At 38.0% G+C, this 26561-nt stretch overlaps 1 protein-coding gene across 1 annotated transcript in view; it reads left to right on the plus strand.

Moving 5' to 3' along the window:
- The window catches only part of ADGRV1 (adhesion G protein-coupled receptor V1), a 471474-nt gene that overhangs the window by 393840 nt on the left and 51073 nt on the right, over positions 1 to 26561 (plus strand). Inside the window, exon 87 of the mRNA XM_074360351.1 lies at positions 22083 to 22204. Within this exon, the coding sequence (XP_074216452.1) occupies positions 22083 to 22204 (122 nt within the window). The remainder of the gene's footprint in view (positions 1 to 22082; positions 22205 to 26561) is intronic.

Raw genomic sequence — 26561 nt, forward strand, 5'->3', positions numbered from 1 at the left:
TCCGAGACCAAGCTCTCTAGAGTTCACAGCGTTTATCTGCCATATTCATGTATCATTATGGGGGCAGAAGACCCAAGGCATCAAACTAGTCCTCTTTGGACAGGAGGGTTAAGTGGGAGGCCACCACAGAGCCATTAGACAGAGAAAGGGAGACAGAGACAGAGACAGAGAGAAGGAGGGAGGGAGGAAGAGAGAGAGAGAGAGGGAGAGAGAGAACAAGCAAAGAAACAATGCTTCCCACTCAAGATGAGCTACAACATAAAAGTCTCAAATATGGGAGGAAAACTAACAAAGACAGTCCTTAAAAATCAGCAATCAGAAAGATGAATTTAATCCAGAAAGAAAATATAAAAATAGGATAAACTATAAATAACTAAGTATGTTAGGCTCCTCAAAAATATAAAGCAGGAATCATCAAACTGTGGCCCTACCAGCCACTCACCTGTTTCCTCACTTTATTTTTTTAACAGCTTCATTGAGATATAATTTACATGCCATAAAGCTCATCTGTTTAAATTGGTCTTTATTCATTGATCTTTATTAGATTTATATGGTTGCATAACTATCACCATAAATCTAATTTTAGAATATTTTCATCATCCCAACAAAGAAACCCCATGCCATTAGCAGTCACTCCCCATTCTCCACTTCCGTGAACCTTAGGTAACTGCTAATCAGCTTTCTGTCTCAATAGATTTGTTTATTCTAGACATTTCATATAATGGGATCATAGAATATGCAGTGTTTTATATCTGACTTCCTTCACTTAGCGTAGTGGTTTCAAAGTTCATTCATATTAGAGCATATATCCATGCTTAGTTCTTTTTATTGCCAAATAATATTGCACTGTATGAATACACTACCTTTTGCATATCTGTTCATCAGCTGATGGACATTTGGTTGTTTTCACCTTTTGACTATTATGAAGAAGGCTGCTGTGGATATTCATATACAAGTTTTTGTATTAAAATATGTTTTCATTTCTCTTGGGCATATACCTAGTATTGGAATTTGTGGGCCATACAGTAGCTTTATATTTAACTTTTTGAAGAACTACTAAACTGTTTTCCAAAGTAGCTTCAGTGACCTGTTTTAGTAAGTTTTTTTTTGGCAAACACCCATTTGTTTACAAATATTCTATGGCTGCTTTCACAATACAGAATTGAGTATATGCAGTTGCAACAAAAATCACATGGCCTGAAAAACCTAACATAGTTGGTATCTGGCCCTGTACAGAAATAGTATGACCATCGACCCCTGATGTAAAGGAAAATATGTCCACGGAAAGAACTTAAACATAAAGAACAAAAATAGATACAAACAGCTAAATAAAAACAGACAAATATGAAAATGAAAAAAAATTTTAAATCTTGGCAATGAAAAATATACTAGTTGAAAATTTTAAGTATCTTAATATTTGAGATAAACTATAAATGAAACACAGAGAAGAGGGAATTAATTGATTAGAATCTGAAGCTAAGATTAAGGAATTCATCAGTGAAACATATTAAGAAAGGAGAAAATATGAAAACAAAGCTGAGAAGTATGAGAACATATTGCCAGAAGAAAAGAATACAGGGAACTGACACAAATCAAGATTTGAAGAGATAATGGTTGAGAATTTTCTAGAATTAAAAAAAAATTAACATAACTACATATAAATATCTACATTGTTAAAAAGCGGGGGTGGGGGTGATGGGAGAATGCTGTAAGGTCTAGTGTATTAGTAAAGTTCCCAAGTCTATATTTTTGAAAAACAATAGTAAGTACCTTTTCCTTACTTCTAATATACTTTATTGTTAGAATAAGTGGCACAGACCCCATTTACGGGTTCAGAGTCCACGGTGCAAGCAGATGCCACTAAGTTGTCTAAAACCTAAGCATCAAAGACAACACAGACTGGTACCCAGCCTCTTCTCTTTCCTCTCAGATACCTGCACTTTTTATTTCCCGTGTATACTTTGTACCTGAGAAGGAGGGTGGTTCTAATTACATCCGGCCCTTTGTTTCACCAGATTCTGCAACTGCAAATTCAACCAACCATGGATTGAAAATATTTTGGAAAAAAAATTCCAAAAAGTTCCAAAAAGCAAAACTTGGATTTGCTGCACACCGGCAACTCCTTACATAGCATTTACATTGTATTAAGTATTGTAAGCGATTTAGGGGTTAAGTATTCTGGAGGATGTACATAGGTTATATGCAAATACTATGCTATTTTATATAAGGGACTTGAGCATCCTTGGATTTTGGCATCCTGCAAGGTCCTGGAACTAATTCCCCACAGATACAGAGGGAAGACTATAATCTCTAACAGGTCCAGCTTGGTTCTCTACAATTCCAAGCATGCAAAAGTAGCCCTTTTTCCTAAGGCAGCAGATATGGTTTATAGTTTAGTTATGTTTTGTCCTGCATTTTTTAATTGGATGAGCATTTTCAGATATTACAGCTGACCCTTGAACAGCAGTGGTTTGAACTGTACAGAATATGTATATGCTTAACTGTAACGTTACAGGTGGAATTTTTTCTGTGAGGGGGTTTAGCTTCTCTCTAACCTTTATGTTGTTCAGGGGTCAACTATATTAGATCGTGTCATGAGAAATATATCCTCAAATAATAAGTCAAGAGTTAAAAGTAAGTCCCCTTTTCTTACAGTAGAAGCAGTTTCCTAGTTCTCCAAATTATGCTAAATTTTGAATATTCTTGGTGAAATCTTGTCAAGAGCTTTCTTTATCTATAAATTACTTTTAGTAAAGAGTAAGATGCATTATGAGAAGGAAAGGTCAATTTGTAGTTTCCTTATAGCCAAGCTGGCTTTTGTTTTTAGTAATTAGAATGATTAGGATTATTTGTTTACCTTAGAGTTTTAGGTTTGGTAAACAGATGTGATCAGTTGACACCAGCATCAGGCCTATTTGAATAATTGAGGAGCTTGCATCAATCATTTTGCTAGGCCTAGACTCTTCCATATTTCTATAGAACTTTTCTCCAAACGAATCACTCTTGTGCAGATTAATGTGCACAAGACATCAATTATGAGCAATTTGATGTTAACACTTGCGTTGGTTATGTCTATTCAGTACCAACCCCTTCATAGTCTATATGTTGAGTGACTTTTTTTCTCCTTACATCCCTTAATTTCAGGGTTTAAATAAACTCACTGAAGTTTAAAGGAAAGGGCACACAGAGGAAGAGCTGCGAGTAAATAAAATACACTCTGTGCTGTAGTCTCCAACGGTGGCCATTGTAAGTCCCACCCCTTCTGAGCGTGGCTGGGACAGTGATGGCACTGCTCCCCTCTTGCTGCTGGGCTGCTATGAACCAAATTTTCAAAGGTCAGTGGCCCCTAATGAAATTCACTGGCCTCCTCCTCCTTCAGTAGGGTGATCATGCAGTGAGAATGAGTCAGGATAAAGGTATGTTCCCTGAACTAAATTTCAGTGTCTCAAATGGCATTTTAAATGAAACCTGTAATTTTAGGGTTTGGTTTTGATCTCTGGCAATGATAAGCTTGTCTCTCCTTTAGGCTCATTAGAATTTACTGACTCCCTTCTGATTCATCATCCAGTTCTTATGTGAGGAATGATTCCCGGATCAGGGAAGGAAAATTAATTTGAATAAAAAGAGGAAGTAGGTGATTACATATCCCTTTCTTATAAAAACCCCACACACGTGTTTCAATATGATACATAAAAATATGTAAAGATGGCTGGATCCAGCTAGCCACGTATAACACGGACCTCCCAGTTCATACAGAATCTCCCGGTTCTGTCATGGCCACTTCTCTGCTTCGTTATATATCTGAAGATGAATGCTCCCATTTCTTCTGAGGCTCCATTTCTTCATATTTACAGTGAACAGCAATACATCAAAATTCCATTGCTATTATGAAAATCATTGAAAACTTGTTATAATTAATATTACAAAGTATCATCCCTTACATCCTAAAATTGAGTGACTTTTTTTTCTCCTGACATCGTAGAAATTTCAAAAAGAGTTTCAAGAAACTCAGTGAAAGCCAAAGGAAAAAGAAGAAAAGGAAATTGCTCCTGGTGAATGCAGCACACTCTGTGTTGTGGTCTCCAGAGATGCCGCTATCAGTTATTTCCCTCCCTTTGCACATGAGCTTCTCCTCACATAAAGCAGGGGAGTCTCCTTCCCCGTCCTTTCACTCTGGACTGACTTTGGACCTGCTTAGACCAATATTATCTGATGGAAAAGTGATACTGCCCCATAATGGGTCTAGCCTTTAAGAGGACCAGCAGTTTCAGCTTCCTTTCTCTTGGAAGCAAGCCACCAAGTAAGAAGTGCAGTTACCCTGAGACCACCATGATATTAGAAACTCCGAGCTAGTCGTGTGGAGTGGCCGTGTGAATGAGCATGCTTGGCCGGTCTCCATTTTGTTGCAGGCATCCCAGCTCTGACTCCAGACATGGGAGTGAAGAAGCCTCCTTACAGGCCAGCCTGAGGAGACACCACACAGAGCAGAAGACTGCCCAGCCCAGATCGTAGGACTGTGAAAAATAATAGATTATTTTAAGCCACCAAGCCTTGTGGTGGTTTATTCTGTAGTTCTCAATAGCCGAACTGCTCTGATTCTACTATCCTTACTGTTCTCACTTCAAAATTCTAAGTATGTCATTGTCATTTTAAATTTTGTCACTTTTATTTTTTTGCATTTAAGTTTTATTTTAAATTTGTGTTTCTTGTCATTTCAGATACGTATTACAAAATTATAAGTATGTGTCACTGGCATTTTAAATTTTACATGGTTCATAAATAAAAAAAAAACACAATATGATTTTTTTCCTAAACCAAAATTGAGGCTTCCACTAAAGCAGAGTAAAAGTAATCTTACCTAGTAACAGTGCATGCTTGAATCAGATCCAGAATGACCAATATAACAGGTTTCACATGTCCTTGGCTTGTTTGCAGTCTATTCCCAGTTCCATTGCTGAAAAGAAAATAAAAAACAATGCCTAGGGACCTAAGGAAAACCCCAAAGCTTCTCACTAGACAATGAACAATTTCTGCTGCTGGAGCTTAAAAAAATCTTTGTGAGCACAGTTCAGTCTCCCCACATGTGGCCAATAGTGGTGGGGGAAATCCAAAATATTTAAAGAAACATTATGGATGTTCATTCCCTGCTTAGATTTATATTTATGACTTCAATCTTTGAAGATTCAAGTCAGAAATCTTTGTGCCTGGAAGATGATGTGTAGTCATTCAGTGTGTGTTGGTTTTTTCATTTTTGTTTTGAAAAAATTCAAGATTTGCTATTCCTCATTAAAAACTCTTAGAACAAGCTTCCTTAAAAAACTAAAAACAGACTTACCATAGGATCCAGCAATCCCACTTGTGGGCATACATCCAGAGGAAAATATAATTCAAAAATACACATGCACCTCAGTGTTCATAGCAGCACTATTTACAATAACCAAGGTATGGAAACAACCCAAATGTCCATTAACAGGTGACTGGATAAAAATGATGTAATACACACACACACACACACACACACACACACACACACACACACACACACACAGACAATTAAATACTACTCAGCCATAAAAAAGAATAAAAGAATGCCATTTGCAGCAATATGGATGGACCTGGAGATCATCAAAGTGAAATAAACCAGAAAGAGAAAGAAAAAAATGCCATGTGATACTGCTTTTATGTGGAATCTAAAAAAAAAGAAAAAAGGACAGAAATGAACTTATCTACAAAGCAGAAACAGACTCACAGACGTAGAGAACAAACTTAATGGTTACCAGCGTATAAAGGGAGTGGGAAGGGATAAACGGGGAATTCAAAAATTGCACCTCTTGGGGAGTGATGGGAGTGTTAGCTAATTGATTGTGGTAATGGTTTCATTGGTGTATACATTTATCAAAATTCATCAAACTGTACATTTGAAATAATGTGTGGTTTACTGTACCAGAACCATACCACAATAAAGGTGTTAAAAAATGAAAAGTCCTAGAACAGTTACATCAGGGATTAGTCTCCTAAGACTTAGAACATAGAGATAAAAAGTAAAAAAAAATCAAATCCAATCAAAGAATTGAGAGAAAGCTTAAGTTTCTGTTTAAACTCCTGACTTGCACATGTAACCAAAGAAGAAACGGGACTGGTAATTTGTGGCAGAGCTGGGTCTCTCTAAAATTCAAGTTTCCTGAACATCTATACCTCAGTGACTGTCTTTTACTTAGTTTCAGCTGAATACCGATGAGGACAAGGATAGCTCTCTGTTCAGGCTATGTGAGTACTAAACTGTTAAATTCAATCTGCATTTGTTTCCTAGGTGGGCAGAGGGCATAGAGCATGGATGTGGTAGAGCTGGAAGAGTAAAGGACTGGACCACATATAAGAGGAAGCTGTGAAGGTGCTTGGGCCCTGGTGGTCACCATCATTATCATCTTCACCACTACCAATTAAGACTCACCATATGCTATTTACAGTTTTATTTTTCTGGCATACTCCACTGTGCTAAGCATTTTATATATACTATCTCACTTTTTACAGTATCAAACCTTTCATTGAGAAAAATAACAAGTAAACATTAAATTAAACCTAGCAAACTCTAATTCCATAAAAGTAATTATTAGACTCCATTCCCCAGAAAGAATTTGAAGTGATCCGGCTAGCAAATTATTCCTTCATCTTCTGATTTCCAAGAAAGACTGCCCCCTGTCCTTACATTGAAACATGCCTAATTTTCCTCACTATTCTCATATGTAGTACAGGCATAATAATAATATTTAACTTTATAGAGCTGTATGAAAGATGAAATGTTAATTTATATAAAGTCTTTAGTACACTCTCTGGAATATGCTAAGATTCAGTATGCCTTTGTATTCTTGTTAGCGTAACAACTCTTTCCATATGTAATTGGTATAGAATACAGTCAGATATATATAACCACTTTGTTCTGTATACTTCCTAAATGTCTCTCAGATACACCTCTTTTCCTTTCTTCATGGCTATGACTGGTGTATTAATGAGCTTGAGCTGTCGTAACAAAATGCCATGGACTAGGTGGTTTAAACAATAGGAATTTATTTCTCAGTTCTGGAGGCTATGTCCTATAATTTGGGTGCTGGCCAATTTGGTTCCTGATGAGAGCCCCCTTCCTGGCTTGTAGATGGCCATCTTCTTGCTGTGTTCTCACATGGTGGGGAGGAGAGAGAGAGATAGAGAGACAGAGAGTGGGAGGGAGAAAGTAAAGGCACTAATCCCTTCATGAAGGCTCTACCCTCATGACTTAATTAACTCCTTAAGTCCCCATTTCCACATACCATCACACTGAGGGTTAGGGCTTCAACACATGAATTTTGGAGGGATGCAATTCAGTCTACAGCACCTGGGTTATATCCCCATCATCTCATACTTGTCTTAAGATTGATACTCCTTGATTCTTGTCTGTCCCCATTCCACGTTGAACCCATCTACAAGGTGAAATTGATCACACGATTAAAGTCATTCAACAGCAACCCTCAGACTGTAGAATAAAAGGAAAATTCCACCCATGTAAACTCTCTATATGCATAGCCATGTTGAACTAGTGCTGTTGCCTCAAAGTGACACGATGTCTGATGAGTCTGGACTTAAATAATACAACTGAATTCACTCTCACTTACTGAGTTCATTGTTTATGGTGGCTGGGGAGAAGAAGGAATGGCATTGAAGCTGAATTCTTGATACCCATGATGAATAGGCTTCAGTGGGGTGTTAGTGGAAGACAGGGTACACATTTAGAGCCAGTGCCTTAGCATCACTTTGGCACTGCTGCCTTAGCGCACCACACACTCTGACCTTCAGCGTGGCTGGCAACTCTTGTTGACATAAGCATAGGACTGCCAATGCCCCAGCCTGATCCAGAGAATCAGTGAAACTTTCCCAATTGTTTATATTTTGGATATGTAGGTTGAGTTTCCCATGTATTTCCTTGGTAGTTTTTCTCCAAGTTAATAAAAAGTTTACATTTTAATTTTCCTGGCATATTCCATTCTTTTAAAGGACGTTTCCCCTCTCAAATCCTTCTTTAGTTATCTTAGAAAAATTAGCAACGAGGCATTACTTTTTACTCTTTTGAAAGCTACATAAAGCAGCTATTCATGTTTATTGCTTTGATCTAAGAGCACATTCATTTTTTTTAATGCGTGACTGAAGTCTTCCATTCAACCCTTGGCTGATGAAAATATAATTTCTAATCTTTTTAATGTGTCTCTCTAAAATTTGTATTCAGACCATTGCCAAAGAATGTATATAAACTCTACTAAAGAGTAGAAAAATAAGTTTTTCAAGACTGCTTTATCTTAGAATATTTATGGCATTGAAAACACTGTATTCCCCTTGACCTGGTCTATGAGGAACCTCATTTGGTGTCAACATAGTGATCCTATAATACACCATGGTTCTTTCTAATCAGGCAGATCCCCAGTTGTAAGATGTCAATTCCATTATTGATTTGCAACTTTTCCCATGTATTACTAATTGCTATTCTCATTATTTAGAGAGATTTTCAATTTATGATTCAGTGCCTACACAGTTCTTTAAAAAATACAAATAGTCACAAAAATAATTGATCACATTTTAATTAATCAACTGGTACTGGTACAATTTTATTTATTTTTTAATTTATTTTTATTTTTTATTTTTTAACATTTTTTATTGATTTATAATCATTTTACAATGTTGTGTCAAATTCCAGTGTAGAGCACAATTTTTCAGTTATACATGAGCATATATATATTCATTGTCACATTCCTTTCTCTGTGAGCTACCATAAGATCTTGTATATATTTCCCTGTGCTATACAGTATAATCTTGTTTATCTATTCTACAGTTTTGAAATCCCAGTCTATCTCTTCCCACCCCCCACCCCCTTGGCAGCCACAAATCTGTATTCTATGTCTATGAGTCTATTTCTGTTATGTATTTATGCTTTGTTTGTTTGTTTGTTTGTTTAGATTCCACATATGAGCGATCTCATGTGGTATTTTTCTTTCTCTTTCTGGCTTACTTCACTTAGAATGACATTCTCCAGGAGCATCCATGTTGCTGCAAATGGCGTTATGTTGTTGATTTTTATGACTGAGTAGTATTCCATTGTATAAATATACCACGTCTTCTTTATCCAGTCAGGTACTGGTACAGTTTTAAAGAGAAGATTCAGAAATAAAGGAAAATAGGATTGTTAGGACTAAGGAAATAGGAAGTGGGGACAAGTCATCTGGGGAATTAGCAATTGCTAAGGAATTTCTTTAAAACTGTACAGTTGGCTCAATGTCCTTTATCACACGGTGATACTTAATAGTTTCTACATTATAAAACTCAGAAAGTTAGAGAAAAATGACTTTTTTATAATAAGTTTTTTCCTTATAGTGGGAAAGGACACCATGTCAAAGGTGAAGTTTGAATTTCATTGGGCCAGAGAGCAGTAACAGACTTGGTCTGATCCTTTCATAAAAGTACTCTTTCAGTTGCATTATCATAACCAAAGTGGCAGCCTCATAAAAAATTTACTTTTCTTACAACCAGCTGCAAGAGGCTACTCCAAATAATAGGACATCAAAAATACTTTCGTTCCGTCTTACACATCAAGGTCAGTATGTCCCTGCATAATAATTTTCCCTATTTTTAAATTTCTGCTTTCTGCTTACACCCTTTTCCTGTTCATATCACTGTGGTTACCATTTCTTATGATATTTTCCCTTCCTGGGTCACCACTTCCCTCTTCACATCTCTCTCTGAACACAATCTCTCTCTGTCTTCCTCTCCCAGTTCCTCACTCCTACTGGTTCTTTATCTTCACCATGACCTTGTGATTGAACATCCAAGGATATTTTCACTAGCTCCCCTGATGTCCTCACCAACTTGGCTCCCTCCTTAAAGAATATTGCCAACCATCATTCAAGTCTCTGTCACACACTTCTCTACTTTATCAGCCAATTAGTGCTACTCTGTAATAGATACTAATTTATCCTAACTGACCTTAACTGAGCCATCTCTGCTTCTCAGTAATCCTTTGGATTATCTTTAATTAATTCTTAGGTAATCTTTGAAACAGATTCCACTGCTCTTAAGTCATTTGCTTAATACTATCTATTCTCACTCTCTATATAAGATGTGAAAACGACATGATGTTAGTTACCTCACTCAACTTTCCTCATTTTCTTTGATTATTTATTTTTTTCTCCCTTCTTTGCCACTCTTCCTCCCATTTTAGGTAAAGAGGTAAATCATTCTCACTCAAGGCAACCCTCCCAATCATGCTCTTCATCTATTTGTCCTTCTCTTGGAACTTATTTCATTAAATTTTCCACAGTTGCCTCACATCTTAAATAGTTCTCTATCCTGGGTCTTTCCTCTCCATCTATATACTGCATCACTTTTCAGTGTCTCAAAGAGCTTATTCAAAATGCTGCTGCCTTATCAAGTTACTTCCCTGCCTTTCTCCTTCAACAGACTTTTTTTAATGAATCTGTTCATGACTGTTGACTATTACAGTTGGCTTCAGATTCTTTTCTTACCCACAAACTTCTTGAAGAGTAGTCCATATGGAGCTATCTATACTCAACACTTTCACTGCTATGCCTTGAGAGTACCTTGCTTATTCCCTTCCATTCTTCACCCATAACCTTGGACACCAAGTCAACTGACCAGTCTTCTCCGTGTCCTTATCTTTAAACTCTTCTGCATAAATCAGTACTGCCAACCTCCCTTCCTTGAATAGTCTTATCTGCCTTAGTTTTCATGATACACTTTTTTTTTTCCTGCTAAATCCCAGTCCATGACTCAAGCTTCTTATGACTCATCACTCTGGAGTATATGTGTTTTCCAAGGATTGCCTTTGTCTTTTTCAAATTATGGTGATAATTTTCAAATCTATCAATTTGAGCTCAACTTCTCTTCCTAACTTCCTCTGTCCTCTTCCTGAGCAGTCGTATCTTGTCCTCAGGAAGTACAAAAATTGTCAACAACTTGCCTGCCCCAGTTGCTCTGATTTCTGTGTTGTTCTTTCTTCCTCTTCCTTCTCTTCTTCCTCTGAATCCTTTTCTTATCTTCCTGACCTTGAAGCCAGTGTAACTTCTTTTACTTCGTAGTCAGGGACTTTCCAGTCAGTAGTTGTCAAACTAACGGATTATCAGAATCACACTTTCAGGAATTAGACGTCTTTCTAAAGTCTTACTGAATTGGAATCTCCAGGGATGAAGTCCCAATATCTGTATAATGTTAAAGTTTCTCATTGTTTTCTGATTTGAGGGTACTTCTTTAAATTCTACCTCTGTAATATTTTCATGTCCATCCCCTTCTTTCCAATGTGAGAGTCACTCCTCTGCCATTTTCTCGGCCCAGACCTTCATTGTCTCTCACTCTGACCAGTTACCTGCCTGGCACCCCTGCCTTCAGCATTCTCTCCACCAGTCAGTGTACTTTCCTGTGACATTAAGGACGTTTCTGTTTTGATTGGGCATCTTAGACATTTTAAATGTCTTTCCATTTCCTGTAAAATAATTCTGTATTGCTTAACTTGGTCCTCAGGATCCCTTAGTGGCCTGGTGCCACAGATATTCTTAGTCTTCAGCTTCTTGAACCTTCAGCACCAATCAGAAGGACAATTTTACACCAATTTGTGCATTTGCCTTTTTGCCTCTCTTTATGCTGTTTCCACTACCTTAAGCTCAAAGTTCACATGTGCAAATATAGCTCACTTTAAAGCCTAGCTGAAATTCCTTCTTCCTCACAAAGGCCTCTCTGCTTCCACTGACAGGAGGTAACTGCTGCTTTCCCTGAATTTTTATATAACTTGATCCCTCTGTTCTCATATTTATCTTCTCCCTTTTATTATAGTGTTTGTGTGTGTGTATACATAGTGAATGTATGTATGTATGTGTGTCTTTGAAAGAAGGCCCATATGTTACTCATTCTTTTACTTATCAAATTTTATCAAATACATTTTTAATATTAAATAAATAAATAAATTTTTTGAATAATAAGCAATAGCCAAAATAGATATAAAACTGTTCTAAGTATTCTGCGTTTCAACCATTAAATCTTCACTGAACCCAGAATACCTTATTTAGAAGGTACTAATGTTATCCTTGTTGTACAGATGAAATTGTACATCAGACCAACCAAGTAAGTCACCAAGGTCACACAGCTAGTAAGTGGTCCTCAAAGAATCTGGCTCTGGAGTCCATACTCATAACCACTCTAGTATTCTGCCTTTTTTATGAATAAATCCCACTCAGCTGACCTCAGTGCATGCTTTTTAAAAAAGTTTATTTGGCTGAGGGCCCGTATTCAAAACCAATCTTTTTCTTTTCATTGAATTTCCAGAAGGAAATTATAAAATTTAGTATAAGTAACTATCAGGAAAGCAAATGATGTGATTTATAATTAGGATACGTCAACTTCAAAAAAGAAGGAGGAAGTGGGTTGCAGGAAAGACTAAGAGTGTTGAAGAATAATCTGAAGCTCTGCTGTGCAGTTTAATAAAACAGCATAAATGGTGTGCCTGTAAATTAACAAGTGATTGAAATGAACAATGTTTGATACTTAACACTCATTTAATTATATGGTTTCCAAGCAGTGTGGTGATTTCCCTCTCTCCATCATTTTCCCTCCCTGACTCCAAAGTGTTTGCAAATAGACACTTAATCTGTGGTTATAGTAAAGCTGCTTTGCCACCATAAAAAAAGTTGTTTTTCACAAATGTGGTTCACAAGCTTTATAATAGAATAAACTTCACCTGGTTAAAAAAAAATAGGATAGAAACAAAAAATATAGCAGAATCTGTGTAGCCTATTAAAGATGGAATTGAATAGTATAAATAGCTCCTTGTGGGGGGTTGGGAAGCAAAGTGACCCCAAAAATTGCATGGCTATTCATTCGTTAATCTTACGTACTAATGCCAAACTCAGGGTACCCAGAGTTAAGTAAAATTCCAATGCTCTCACTCTTTAAAAAAAAAAAAGAAGAAGAAGGAGGAGGAGGAGGAGGAGGAAATGGGAAACATACAGTTTTGAACCTGGGGCAAAAAATAAGCTCTAGTATCTACCTTACATTTGCTTATAATACCCGACACCTGTGAAACAACCTACCTTTAACAATTTTAATTCCACATGAAAGAGGAGAAAAAGTTGGAATGAAAATCTCACAGATTTTCAGGTCTACGTAAGACATTGACAGATACAGAAAGAACATTTTAAAGGTTTATCATTGGGTACAAATACGTTTCAATGTAGATTTGGGGGTGGTGGTGGGCAGCCTCCTTTTCCCATAGATCATATACATGGCATTCAATCTGGGGATTGCCTTTCTTTCTTAACACAATGGTGTCTCTTTCTTTTCTGTAAGGGCTTGATCCAGGGTTGTTAGTGAGAATGAGCGATAAAGTGTTAGTTCATTCCCTTATGCATAGACATTCCTGGCACACCTGTGAGGACTGTACCAGTGTTTAACTGGATAATGTAAGCCTTTATACAACACAGGTATTATGCCACTTTATGGTCTGTTACTATACACTCTGGAAAACCACTCTCTGTGTGGGTTTGGTATTAGTTTTCTGTATTTACAGATACAGTTATTTAACAACAGAGAGTAAGTAATATCCCCAAAGCTTTTGGGAAATACATTACGTTATTTTTAAGACCAGAGAATACCCTGATAATCTAATATCAGATTATCTCTCTGCTGGGAGAAGGGATGCAATTAATCACACTGACAGGGAGGAACCAAAGGATTTCACTCAGGTAGACTTTTTAGAATAGCAACATAGCAAAGGAAGTAAAAATAAAATAAAATAAAATATTAAATTGGTGTTACAGTTTTGTAACGTGATGTCTGGCTAGGGAACCAAATTAAGGAACGGAAATAAGCATTGAGGTCAATTGGCATCTGTCCAGATGGAGAGTCTACCAGGAAACTGTTCTGGGAACTGACATATTTAACACACTGTAAAAATATTATCTTGAACACATAGAGTTATTTTTAGTGTAAATTTTTTGAGACATTGTGTCAGGATTGACTCAAGACTTCAGTGTTGAATTTGAGCCTATTAAATCTTAATGACTGCTATGTGATGTACTATCAGACTATCTTTAAACATAACAGGTTATTTTAGGCCAAAAACATAGTAACCTAATTTCCAACAATTATGAGGCTATCTAGTAAGATTTAAAATATAGATGTAGCAGGTTGAAAGATGCATTGTACATTTTCGTTGTGTTATGAAAGCTGAGTGTGTTGGGAATTGCTCCTAGGTGCCTGAGCATGCCTGCAGATGACTGGAACTCCTTAACGGCTGAGTAACCGGTAATGAAGTTAGGAAACTAGGTTAAGCCAGTCTTCGATTGTTGGTTGGTTAACTTCATGTTTGTTTTAGAACTCTGATCTTCTAAAAACATTTGTTATAATGTCATTTATGAAACATTTATGAAATGTGTATAAAATGACTGTGTTGTTTGTGAACCCCTATGATAATTCTCCTTCCCGTAGTTCCAAGACATTTTTTCTCACAAGAGGAAAACAGATCATTTAACTTTTTCCTTAAGAATCACAGACCTATTTGATCCCTCCCCCCAGTAGAATATTATCTGGCAACTTTGAAGTACATGGAATTATCCTAATAACAGTGCATACAAGGTCCATGTGGGTATGTCTCATCTAACTTGATTATTCTCCTTAGATTCAAAATTATAGCCTGCAAATTGAAAATTATATATAGCTTTTGCAAGGCGAGACCATAATTCTAGGCTTGTACCATTTTTTTTCAATCCCAATAAATCACACTCAAAGTAGTCCTGACACTCAGCTGTCCTCTAGCATCCAGGAGCACCCTAAGTCAGTCACTGACAGAGTACAGCTGTTTAGGTTCCCAGCAGACTTGAGACTCCTCTGAGGATTTACTCACATTCCTCCTCTTTACCCCTGGAAAATATGCTCTAGGCCAGTATTGACTCTCTTCTCTGCCTGCAGATCCAATATCTCACCTGTAAAGATCTCTCCAAATTACACTTGCCTCCTTCATATTTCAGGAAAGGTCAGGGTAAATCTGGGTCAGAACATGGTAGCTGTAGGAGTCCACTGTAGTTACGTTTACTGTACCCACCTTATGTCTAAGACATTCTAAGAGCTACTTAAATTACCTTTTAGAGCAGAGGTTTGCACATTGTGGGTCACAGTACAATACATTGATGAGTCTGATTGCAAGCAATTTTTTAGTGGGATGGGGTGAGATGGATGAGATGGGATGGGATGAGATGGGATAGGATGGGATGAAACAGAATGGAATGGAATGGAATAGAAAAGAAAAAAATATCAAAGGGAGACAGAGGAGAATAGAAGACACTGAGAGGTCCATTTTAAATAGATTGATCAGTGAGAATTTGGATGTGATGGAACTTAAGCGTCTGCACACTGAAAGCAAGCCTCCTCTGTGTGCGATCTTCGTATTATGTCAAGGTAAACAGAAGGGTTCTAACACCAAATAGGCTTGGAAAATCGAGGTACCAGAAAATTTAAACATGTTTCTTTATTACAAGATGTTTTGGCACTTAAAAGATGCGAGAGAGGGCTGTCTATAGCCATGCGCTATTTCTCTAACTTGACTAAAGTCGTGATGGTGATGGAAATAAGGATGATAGCAGGTAAGGCTTTTTGAGCATGTGCCTTGTGCCAGGCTCTGTGCCGACCATGTGCATGGTTTCTCTTCCCCTCCCCCTGCCCATTTGGTGCAGTGTATGAGGAAAAATGAATCATAGATAAATCTATATGGGTGGCAGTACTAATCAGAAGGAAGAGAAAGTCTGAGGGGAAGGATAGCAAATCTAGCTTTGGATGAACTGCGTTTGAGATGTTTTTGAGGATCTCCAGGCCTGAAGGTCTGGAGCTCAGGAGAGAGAGAGAGATACATATTTGGAAATTGTTGGCCCTTAAATTGCTCATTGAAAGAAGGTGACACTAGAGATTATGAATCCGATAAGGAAGGCTAATTAAAGTGAAGCGCCTGGCGCATCATCAAGTTGAGATACACAAAGTCGAGCCTGCTGCAACAAACGTTTGCAACTCTGTCTGGAGACAAGAACCACAGGACTTAGAGCGGGTTCCCTATTATCCACATGGGTTCTCACGAGCTCTCTTATGAATGTGTTGAAGTACTGAAGCAAGACAGGAATTCTAAAACTAGAACCGTGTATAGGAGTAGTGAGCAAAGGTTAGGAATGCAAGCTACTCAAATGAAGTATGGAGTGTTTCTTTGAGCAGTTTGCAAATCCAATCCATAAGTTTTTTGTTATCCGTTCCACCTGCAGTATCCTAATGCTGATTTGACTTCTGTGAAATATGTGTGTGTCTTCTTCTGCGACATCAGATTTATTTACTGAGAACACTAGTGGGTAACTATGCATTGTGTGTTAACCCTTGTTAAGAAAGCTCAAGAGGACAGTTAATACTTTCTCACCAGAAAGTGGATCATATCAGTGGAACTTCTTTGCCTTTGAGTCTCTGTTAATTTCAGAATATAAGCCCATATTTTAGAAATAAGACCCTTTGATGCCTTTTTTTAATTACCTGTTTTTCTCATTTAAAAATAATGCATGCTTATTGTCGGAAACAGACCCATAAATATCTTAAGCCCACATTATTTCACAGTTGTGCTACGTTGATGAGTTTGTTTCAGTAGCACATCCAAATTGTTAGAATCAGGTCAGTGAGGTAAAATTAAAACAAGTGCTTTAGAAGATTGTAAACACAGAATAAATTTCAGCCGCATGTAAATGAGGTGTGATTTCCATAATAAAGCCATTATTGTTGTCACTGGTGCATAGCAATAAAGCAAAGGCTGCAATTACAAAGGAAAGAGATAATACAACACCATACTTTCTTTAAAAATGGCAGTGAAATTCATTGAAATCATATTCCCCCCCTAAAAATAAAGAGATTTTATGTATTCTCAGTGGAATCTACAAATTCCCATAAGTAGAGTATCTTAATGATAGCAGTACTAAATGACATATCCACTTGCTGGTTTGTGTTTGTTTTTTTTTTTTTTCTCTGAAGTAATTTGTTTCACTAAAACCTTTCAGACTACTTTGTTTTTCTCATTAGTGACTCCTTGCTCATGTAAATATTTAAATTAAGTACTTGGAAGATTTGATTTTTTTCCCTCCCTGTTACGGAACTTCATCTTGACATGGGCCTGCCTTTTTTAACATGGACTTAAAAAAACAACACTAGTAAAATATACATAACATAAAATTGACCATTTTAACTATTTTTAAGTGTACAATTCAGTGGCAGTAAATACATTCACAGTGTTGTGCAACCATCAGCACTATCCATTTTCAGACTGTTTTCATCATCCCAAATACGAACTCTGTACCCATTAAGCAATAACTCTCTCTTTCCCCTCCTCCCAGCCTCTTGTGACCTCTGTTCTACTTTCTGCCTCTGAATTTGCCTATTCTCGGTGCCTCACATAAGTGGAACCATATATTTGTCCTCTTGTGTCTGGCTTATTTTACTTAACAGAATTTTTCACAGTTCATCCACATTGTAGCACATGTCAGAATTTCATTTCCGTTTAAGGCTGAGCTATATTCCATTGTATGTACGCATCATATTTTGTTGATCCATTCATCTCTTGAGGGACATTTGGGTTGTTTCCACCTTCGGGCTACTGTGAAGGATGTTGCCATGAACATTGATGTATAAGTCTCTGAGTCCCTTCTTTCAATTATTTTGAGTATATACCTAGAAGTGAGAGTTCTGGATCATATGGTCATCCTGCTTAACTTTTTGAGGTACCGACAAACTGTTTTCCACAGCAGCTGCCCCATTTTACATTCCCACCAGTAAGGCACAAGGGTTCCAGTTTCTCCACATCTTTACCGACATTTGTAGTTTTTTAGTTTTTTGGCAATAGCCATCTTAGAGGGTGTGAAATAGTACCTCACTGTGGGTTTGGTTTGAATTTCCCTAGTGAGCAGTGTTGCTGGGCATCTTTTCATGTGCTCTTTGGCTATTTGTGTATCTTCTTTAGAGAAATGTCTATTCAAGTCCTTTGCCCATTTCTGGTTTGGATTGTTTGATTTTTGCTCAGTGGTAGGAGTTCCTTATGTATTCTGGACAACACAGTCCTTTATATAGAAGCCCTTATTCCTTGGACTCCATGCTGTGTTTTTAGGGCTTCCTTTCATTGAGAACATTGAAATGATTCTGTTTCCTCTTAACTAATTCACAGCTAAACATAAGTTTCTGACATTGCCAATTTTATAAATGCCTGCTTTGATAAGCGATGACTTAGATAGCCAACAGAAAAGTTACTAGTAGTTCACCAAATGTGGCCTATCAGCTTAGGAGACATGAAACTAACACAGTTTTCATTAAATAAAGCTTAAGTTTCAGTTTGCCAAATGGAATTTCTAGTAGCTGTTAAACGACAACACCCACCCTCCTCCGACTTTCATCACCCCCCACCCCACCCCGTCACTGTTACTCTCGGCCCCAAAGAGGTAGGAGATACCTCCTCAGGTAGGGTAACCAGAAAGCTCATGAAACATGGGTTTTAGGGCCTCTTACGTGCATGAGCCCCTTCCAAGATCTTAGGCCTAATTATGCTTTTGCAATTTTTATTTTTTAAAGAAGCCTTGCTAAGTTTTGTAAACTTCAGGCTCACAAAATCCAGATGTTCCCCTGGGTGTGTTTATTCCATCTGAAATCACGTCTCAATCATTGTTGCACTGCTGGAAAACCAGCCCGGGGTTTCTTGTTCAGGATACTGAATTATTTATGACTGGCTTTCTTTCCTTGCAGTTTCTGATCTGGGGTGCCAAGCGACCACACTTTTCTGCAGAGTTCCAGAAAAACATGAGCCCTGGGTGTTTCTAGTCAGCCCCAGAATGCTCTCTTGGCTTCCGCACTCAGCTTTGTCAGCACACTGTCTGGCTCTAAGCTCTCAGAGGAACATGCAGGCCAAATTTTGAAAATTTGGTTTCTCGCTGTTCATGCAAAATATGCATGTCCTTTTGTACTGTGCACAGAGCCATAAATAGAATTCTGTACTTACACAGTGAGAGCAAAGAATGCAATTGCCAGGCTGATACCTAATTTTGAAAACTTCCATGAGCGTAGCTTAGGCAGTTTCCTAAATATTAGGGATCTTGTCAGAAGTGAAAATAAGCCTTCTGGACCTTTATCCAACTGCATGATGTCATTAAACAAAAATGAATTTTTTAAAAAAATTAAATCTTAATAGATTCTCTCTTGTCCTCAGGTAAGGCATTAGTGACAAAGAAACTGTTCATCTGTATAAACTGTGTTTTATATTATTCTTATTTTCTCTGTGCAGTTATGACAATTCAGACAGTGGACATGTTTCTGTGAAGGGGATCTCTGACAAGATACCAGCCTGGTCTCCTCCTAAAGCCTTTTTTTTTTCTTTTTCAAAAAAGGAAAAAATGCTCTGATTCCCTCTTCCCCTCTTTCTATGCTTTCTCTTCCTGTTCTTTCCTTGCTCTTCCTTTCCAAAGCAATTCTATCCTAAGGCCATTAGTTGATGCTGAGCAAGATGTGCACCTACAGGGAGATGTCGAGCATGGAGTGTCCCAACCCAGTCATTACGAGAGGGCGTCCCTGTGCAGGGTGAGGTGTCCTCATGAGGTTCATGAGAACCTGAGTGAGTCTGGGAGGCCATCTGTAGAAGGGAGAGATGACTGCAATGGAAGATTGGTTACCATCCAATACAGTTGATCAAACAGGTGAATATATTAACAATAATGAGAAGTACATTTCTTAACAACAGAGAAGGGAATTACAAATACAAAAAGGGAGAAAATAAACCCTGTGGCATTGGATGGGAATTTGAAGTATTGCTGTGAGCTAATGGTTTTCATTATGTAGAGGTAGATATAGAAATATAGATACAGGAGAGGGTATAGCTCAGTGGTAGAGCACGTGCTTAGCATGCATGAGGTCCTGGGTTCAATCCCCAGCGCTCCCGTTAAAAAAAATAAAAATAAATTAAATAAGTAAGTCTAATTACCTCCCCGCTCCACTGCTGCCAAAAAAAGAAATATAGCTATAAATGTGTGTGTGAGCTTGTGCTTACATATGCGTGTTCCCCAGCTGTGTCTACAGAGAGGGCTGAGGAGCAGCAGCCCCCTCAGGAGCCGCGATCATGCCCAGCCCCCGATCTTGGTCTCTGAATGCCATTCTACCCTAAAAGAAACCAGGACTGGGGCAGAGAAGGTACAAGATGAGCTTGAAACATCTTGCTGGGCCAAAGAGCCACGGAAGTGCTCACAGGATGACGAGGACGTACCAGAAAGCGCAGAAACCATCCTGAAGGGACTCCCACTGATCAAACTTAGGGCGATCTGAACATCAAAATCAATGATAGCAATCAGTAGTAACCCATTAAATTGGAATCTGTGGGTCCATATTATAAAAAACACATGAATAAATCAAACATTTGATAAGTAAAAGGATATTTACGTAGTTTCAAAATAATGCCATACACAATTCATATTAGTTATAAAGGGGAAAAGACTAACTTTACAGTTTGTCTGCTGTCTTAATCAAGTAACCAAAATGAACATTTTAATAATGGGACAAAGTGAATTATTGTGGCATAAATGCTAAAAAAGAACCCAGCATCACTTCTGTGATTTCTGGCCAACTTTACCATCTAAATCATGAGAAAATATCAAATTCAAATTTAAGGACACCCTACAAGAAAAACTGGCTGGTAATCTTCAAAAATGCTAGAGTCATGAAAGTCAAGGACACTCAAAAGAACCATTTCAGACTAAAGAAAATTATAGAGAATGTCAACTGGATTTTTCTGCTACAACAGAAATTATTGGGATAATTTACAGATACTGAATGGGATCCGAGGAGGGTTGTAACCTATCAATGTCAATTTTCTGATTTGATGGTTGTATTGTGGTTATGTAGGAGGCATGTCTTTGTAGAAAATACACACTCCAGTGTTCAGAGGGTGATGAGGGATCAGGTTGGCAACTCTGAAATGGTTCAAGGGAAAAAAACAACCGCAAAACTTTGTAGCCATACTGTACTTGCAACTTTTTATAAGTTTGAGATTGTTTCAAAACAACTGAAGTTTTAAAATTTGCTGAAGTTGTAAATAATTCCACAGTGCAAGTAGATTTTAGGCCTTTGTTGATGGTGAGGATATATGGACTTTGAGGTCTGTCATGAGAGTTGTGTCAGTGATGTGGTCCATCCTCATCTTTCAGTAGCTTGAAAGTGTGTTTATTTGCAGCTGCAGAGATCAGATTCACTTTCTAATTCTTACATAGCCTGCCATTTAAATATTAATAATCCCCTTTTAAGATTATTATTCTAATTCCCAAATATCAGAGATAAGTAGAAAGAGTAATGAAGTCCTTTGGCCCTGAAGAAAGCTGTTCTGGAAACTATTAAAACAAATTGCATGATAAAATGATGGGTAGAATAAGCTTAGTGTTGACAGTAGTGAATCCATCCCTTCATCTTTGTTCTTAACCATAGCTATAAATAAAGTTTGGTGTCTTCTCAGTCAGAAAAAGAGATGAATGCCTATTTTTCCATTACATACAAACAAGTTATATCATTTATGTTTCAAATGTGGGATTGGACTACAGTAATTTTGGGAGCACGCTGCTGTCTACCATTTTCTGGTGGGGAGCTCTTTTAAGGAGATTTATATGCCCTGTCTTCCCTGGGATTGAAATGTGATTGCATATCTGCGGTTCTCAGTGGCACTTCCTGAACAGTCCAGCAGGTGGTAGTCTAGGAGAGGAACAGTTCTCACCCTTCTCCAACCCCCTGCCTACCAGCAAAACAGAAGGAATGTGGACTCAGCAATGTGCCTTCTCTTCTCTGGCATAAGAATGGGATTTCCAAGGTTGTTGTTTCAAAATGGGTACTTAGGCATAGGGAGTATTTTCCAGAAAGGAGCTAAAAATAATTTTGCATATATGTGTTACTATGAGGTATTCTGAAGTTCAAAAATTTTTTCTTTTCTTTTTTTCTTTTTTCTTTTTTTTTTTTTTTATGATTTCTAGAAATTCCACTGGTTTTGTATCTTTTTGCCCTGATTTCGATGACATGGCTTTGGGGAGGCCTGCACATGGCTTACAGACACTTCTGGATGTTGGTCCTCTTTGTCATTTTCAACAGTCTGCAGGTAAGCCTTACAGTTTGGTTATAGATAGCACACATGCCTCCTAATGAACACAAGGCATGGAGTTTCAGTGTAAAGGTACCAAGTGTCCACACGTAGGTGTATTCGTGCACACAAAAACATCAGTCAGAACTTTAGAATAAAGTGATAAAAACTATGTTAAAAATATTTAGCACCTGAAGTATGGCTGACTGGGCTTCAAACTTGCTGATTATACAGATAAGGAAAATATAAAGTATTTACTCTCCTTCGTTTTGACAGCATCTAAGTAACTACAAAAACATACTTTTTCAACAGGATTGATGTTCATAAACTTTGCTGATGGCAGCCGTCTAGGATCTATGCACATACATGGCTGTGTCTAAAACTTAGATCAACTGAGCAGTGAAGTAACAGTGATGTTCACACAGTCCCCTCTTAAGTCTGGAGCTTAATATTTTGATTGACTGATGAATGATTGACGTCCTCCAAGTCTGGCAATGCCTAGCTTAAATTAGTTTTGTGAGCATGTTTGGATAGCATAACTAGAAATGATATAACTGTAACAAAAATTAAAGCTGACTTTTTTAGCTTTTGTTAAAAATGGGGGAAAGTTGCACCGTGAAATTGACAAATGGAACAATTGAACTCATTTTTCTTATTTTCCCAAGTGGAAAGATCTGTCCTAGACTCAAATAGTTTCTTGAATTTACCAAAACTATCTCAAAACAGCCCTGGCTTTGACCACCATCTTGCAAGAAACCTCTGTAGGAAAACATATTAGGGTGATAGCACACACCTGAAATAGGACTCAAAACGTATTTAGGTTTGCTTTTGGGGAGACAGATTCTTTAGTGAGATCATATCTAAGAGCAGGGTGCCTAATCAAAACATAGTGTCGATTTAGGGAGGGAAAAATACAAAGTAATTTAAAAGTTTGGAACCAAGTTGATACAAGTTATGTAGAAAATCAATGTGTACCCATTGCTAGTACAGGGCGCCAGTGCTGTCAGTACCAGGATGAAGATGACAGCCTGCTCCTCTAGGACCTGGTGATTCAGGGAGTAAGCAAACAATTGGGCTATATAAGGGTATATATATGGCAGATGCCATGTAAACAGAGTGTTACGAGAGCAGAGTGAAGGACTTGTTTACTCCTGCCTGTCCTAGTGTTTGAGCTGAGCCCCAAAGGTGAACCGCTCAGGTCAGACATTGTGTCACTTTTGAATCCCAGGGCTTAGCAGAACTAACACCAAAACCAAAGTCCACACTGACAGCCTACAGATGTATTTTGTTTGGTGGACACACAATGGTACATGGAACAGGGTTTTAGATTTTTTTTTTAATATTTTTGCAAACTTTTAAAATTGAGAAATTTCACATAAAATGAATATCTGGCTTCTCTTTAATGGCAGTACTTGCAGGGCAGCAGTTTTTAAGTCCTGAGTAGACGCTGCCCTCTTTGGATGGGACAGGTGCCGTCATTATGCTCGGTAGATTTAATTCACTCATTTTACCTGCCCCTGACTGTGTTGCCTTTAATGTTTACTAATTAAGTGATGAATAGGTGGTTAGAGATGGGTATTTCAAGCAAAGTACACAAGGTTAGCCTAGGCTGCAGAAAGAAAGCTTGATTAATCTTGCCTACATTAAGCAGGGGGTTGCAGGAGGAGGAAAGGTTTTGCAGTTACAAAGGGTGTGATGGGAGTGGAGACAGATAGCAAGGCTGGCTTCAGCGCCATCGTCAATGTTCCGTACGGGATGTTAAACTTCAGCCTTTAGGTAGGGGGAAGCCATTAAAGTTGGTTTTTTTGTTGCTGTGTTCTAATTTGTTTTTTAAATTTTGGGGTTTTTTGAATTTTTTAAATTCTAAATGAGAATGATACACTCATACTTACTTTTTAGAAGGATAGCTGGAAATGTTTAGGACGGTGTTTAAAAGAGCAGCTCCAGGCAGGTACGTTGTCATATTCCAGCCCTTCATGTTGGGGAGTACACCTGGGAATAGAGACCAGGTGACGAGTTTGAGAATATTATAGAGACAAATACTGACAAAATTTGGTTAACCAGGAATGTTGTGGTGAGAGAGCAGCACCACCTAGAGATGCAGGCTCGGGTGAATGGCTAGGCACTGACTCCTCTGGTCAGCATGGAGATCACATCAGGAGAGGGCCTTAGGGAATATGCAGCCAAGTTGGTGAATTGGTGAAATTTGGGAGACATTGGTCAAGCCACCAATGTTTTAGTGACTAGGTATGAGGAGAAGGCTAGTGAAAGAGATCGTTAGTGAAAGGCAATCAAGATACGGTGGTTTGGAATTGCTGGGAGAAAAGAAAGCTTCAAAAGAAAACAGCATCCAGCCCTACCCAGTGCAGCAGAGAAGTTAGATGGGATGGGAGCTGTGGGGCAGTGCAGTCTAGGGCAGCGGTCCCCGAACCACAGTGTCGTCAGACTCGCATGAAGGACTTGCCATAACCCCACACCCAGAGTTTCTGATACGGTAAATCAGGCGGGATCCGAGAATTTGCATTTCTAACAAGTTCCAGGTAATGCTGATGCAGCTGCTCTAGGGACCCCAGCTTGAGAACCACTGGCTGAAGTGAAGCATGATCTCAACTCCACCAGCCTGCTCTCTGGTTGACTTCAGCTGAGTCATGGATCCTGACTCAGTTCTACTGTCTTCATCCGTGATTTGGGAAGAAATGTTATTTAGGATTACAGTGGGATTTAATTAAATGGTATAATGAACATAAAGCAAATTGTACAGTACCTCACACATAAATAACACTTTCTGTCTTTAATTCAAGAAGTGTAATGGAGAATGCAAAGAGAGAGGAGGGGCAATGGCTTAAGAAGGAACGTTGCTTGGTTCAAAGGAAATTTAGGGGTTTTGTTTTCTTTATTTGTGAAAAGAACCGACACAGGAGAAACGAGCAGAGGAAAGACTCATTGCCTTGGCAAAATCACGGACAGGGCAGGAAGAACAGAAGAGATAGAGGGCTTATCTGAGGGAGAAGAGGGGGTTCTTTCTCTCGAGGCTTGGAAAAGAAGGATTAGGTATGTACGAAAAACTATTCTGGAGCTAAAGGTGTGGAAAGTTGGAGTTTGCATCTAATGTCCTCTCTTATCTCCAAAAGGCAAAAGGCAAGGACGTTTGTTGAAAGGAATCTGTTCAAAGCTTGAGCTAAAAATGGTAAAAGGTAAGGAGCAATCTTCAGGCGGAAAGCAAAGAACATAAAAATTATGGTGCTTTCAAAGACGGTGAAGAAATGACTGGAGAGAAATCGGTAGGACTCAGTGGAGGTTGGACCCCCAAAATCTGTAATTGTAATTCAGCAGTAATTTAAAAAATTAAGCCTTATGATTAAAATGGTAGCAGTGTATGCTATCAAACCACAGACACAGGAAAAAGGTTTTTTGAGCTCTTATGGAGGATGGAGGCTTGGTAATAAAGGAGGGTTGTTGAGCATTTAGCTATATTTCATGGGGAGATACAAAAAGAAGTGCTGTGAACTTTTTCTTTGAGGAACTGAAAACAAGCTAAGTATAAGTCAAAACTAAATATTTCAAACTCATGTTTAATGAGCTTAATTCCCTCTGTGTGGCGCTGTTGAAGCAATGACTGTATCACTGCTGCGTGGCATCTGGAGCACTGGCCCACTCCTAGTACCAGCGCTCAGTGAGTCAGTCCTAAAAAGAACGCCTCTTAAGAAACACTTGGAAAATATGATTTCTCTAGGGCTTATTAGCGTTCATTTAATTTATAAACTGCCTTATGTCTTCAGGTTGGGCGTTTCCATGGAATATGGGTACATCCTAGTAAGATCTTCCAAGTATATTCCATGAAAACTTAACAGTTTTGTTTGTTTTTGTTTTTGTTTTTTTTACTGGCTTTGTGTTTCTTTTCGGCTTTTGTGAACATGATTGACCGTAAATGTGTATTAGGTGTCTCATGCTTGGCTTCTATATTTTACTCAGAGGTAGTTACTGTCTCACTTTTTATCCAGATTGTTATGTCATAGGTGCTCTGAGACTCACAGATGAAAGGTATATTTTTTATATTTATTATTGGATGCAGTTTTTAAAAGGAAATTTTGACCCCTTGAAATATTTTCAGCAGTTTCCAGATCACTTTCTAAGGATTCAGGGTTGAGCTACCAAACTTAATTCATTTGCTCATTCAAGAAAATGTATATGAAAAACTTTCTAAAAAGCACAAATGGATGCAAACACAAAAGTGAGGCCAAAAAAAATTATCATTCTAAATACGTCTGCTACTACTTTATTGAGTCTTCCTTGAAAAACACGTGACTTTTTTCCCCAAGAGCTGAACTTCAATTCAGAATTTTATTGATCTGTATTATTTATATCTTCTTGATTG

Source organism: Camelus bactrianus, chromosome 3, assembly GCF_048773025.1.
Source record: "Camelus bactrianus isolate YW-2024 breed Bactrian camel chromosome 3, ASM4877302v1, whole genome shotgun sequence".
Lineage (NCBI taxonomy): Eukaryota > Metazoa > Chordata > Mammalia > Artiodactyla > Camelidae > Camelus > Camelus bactrianus.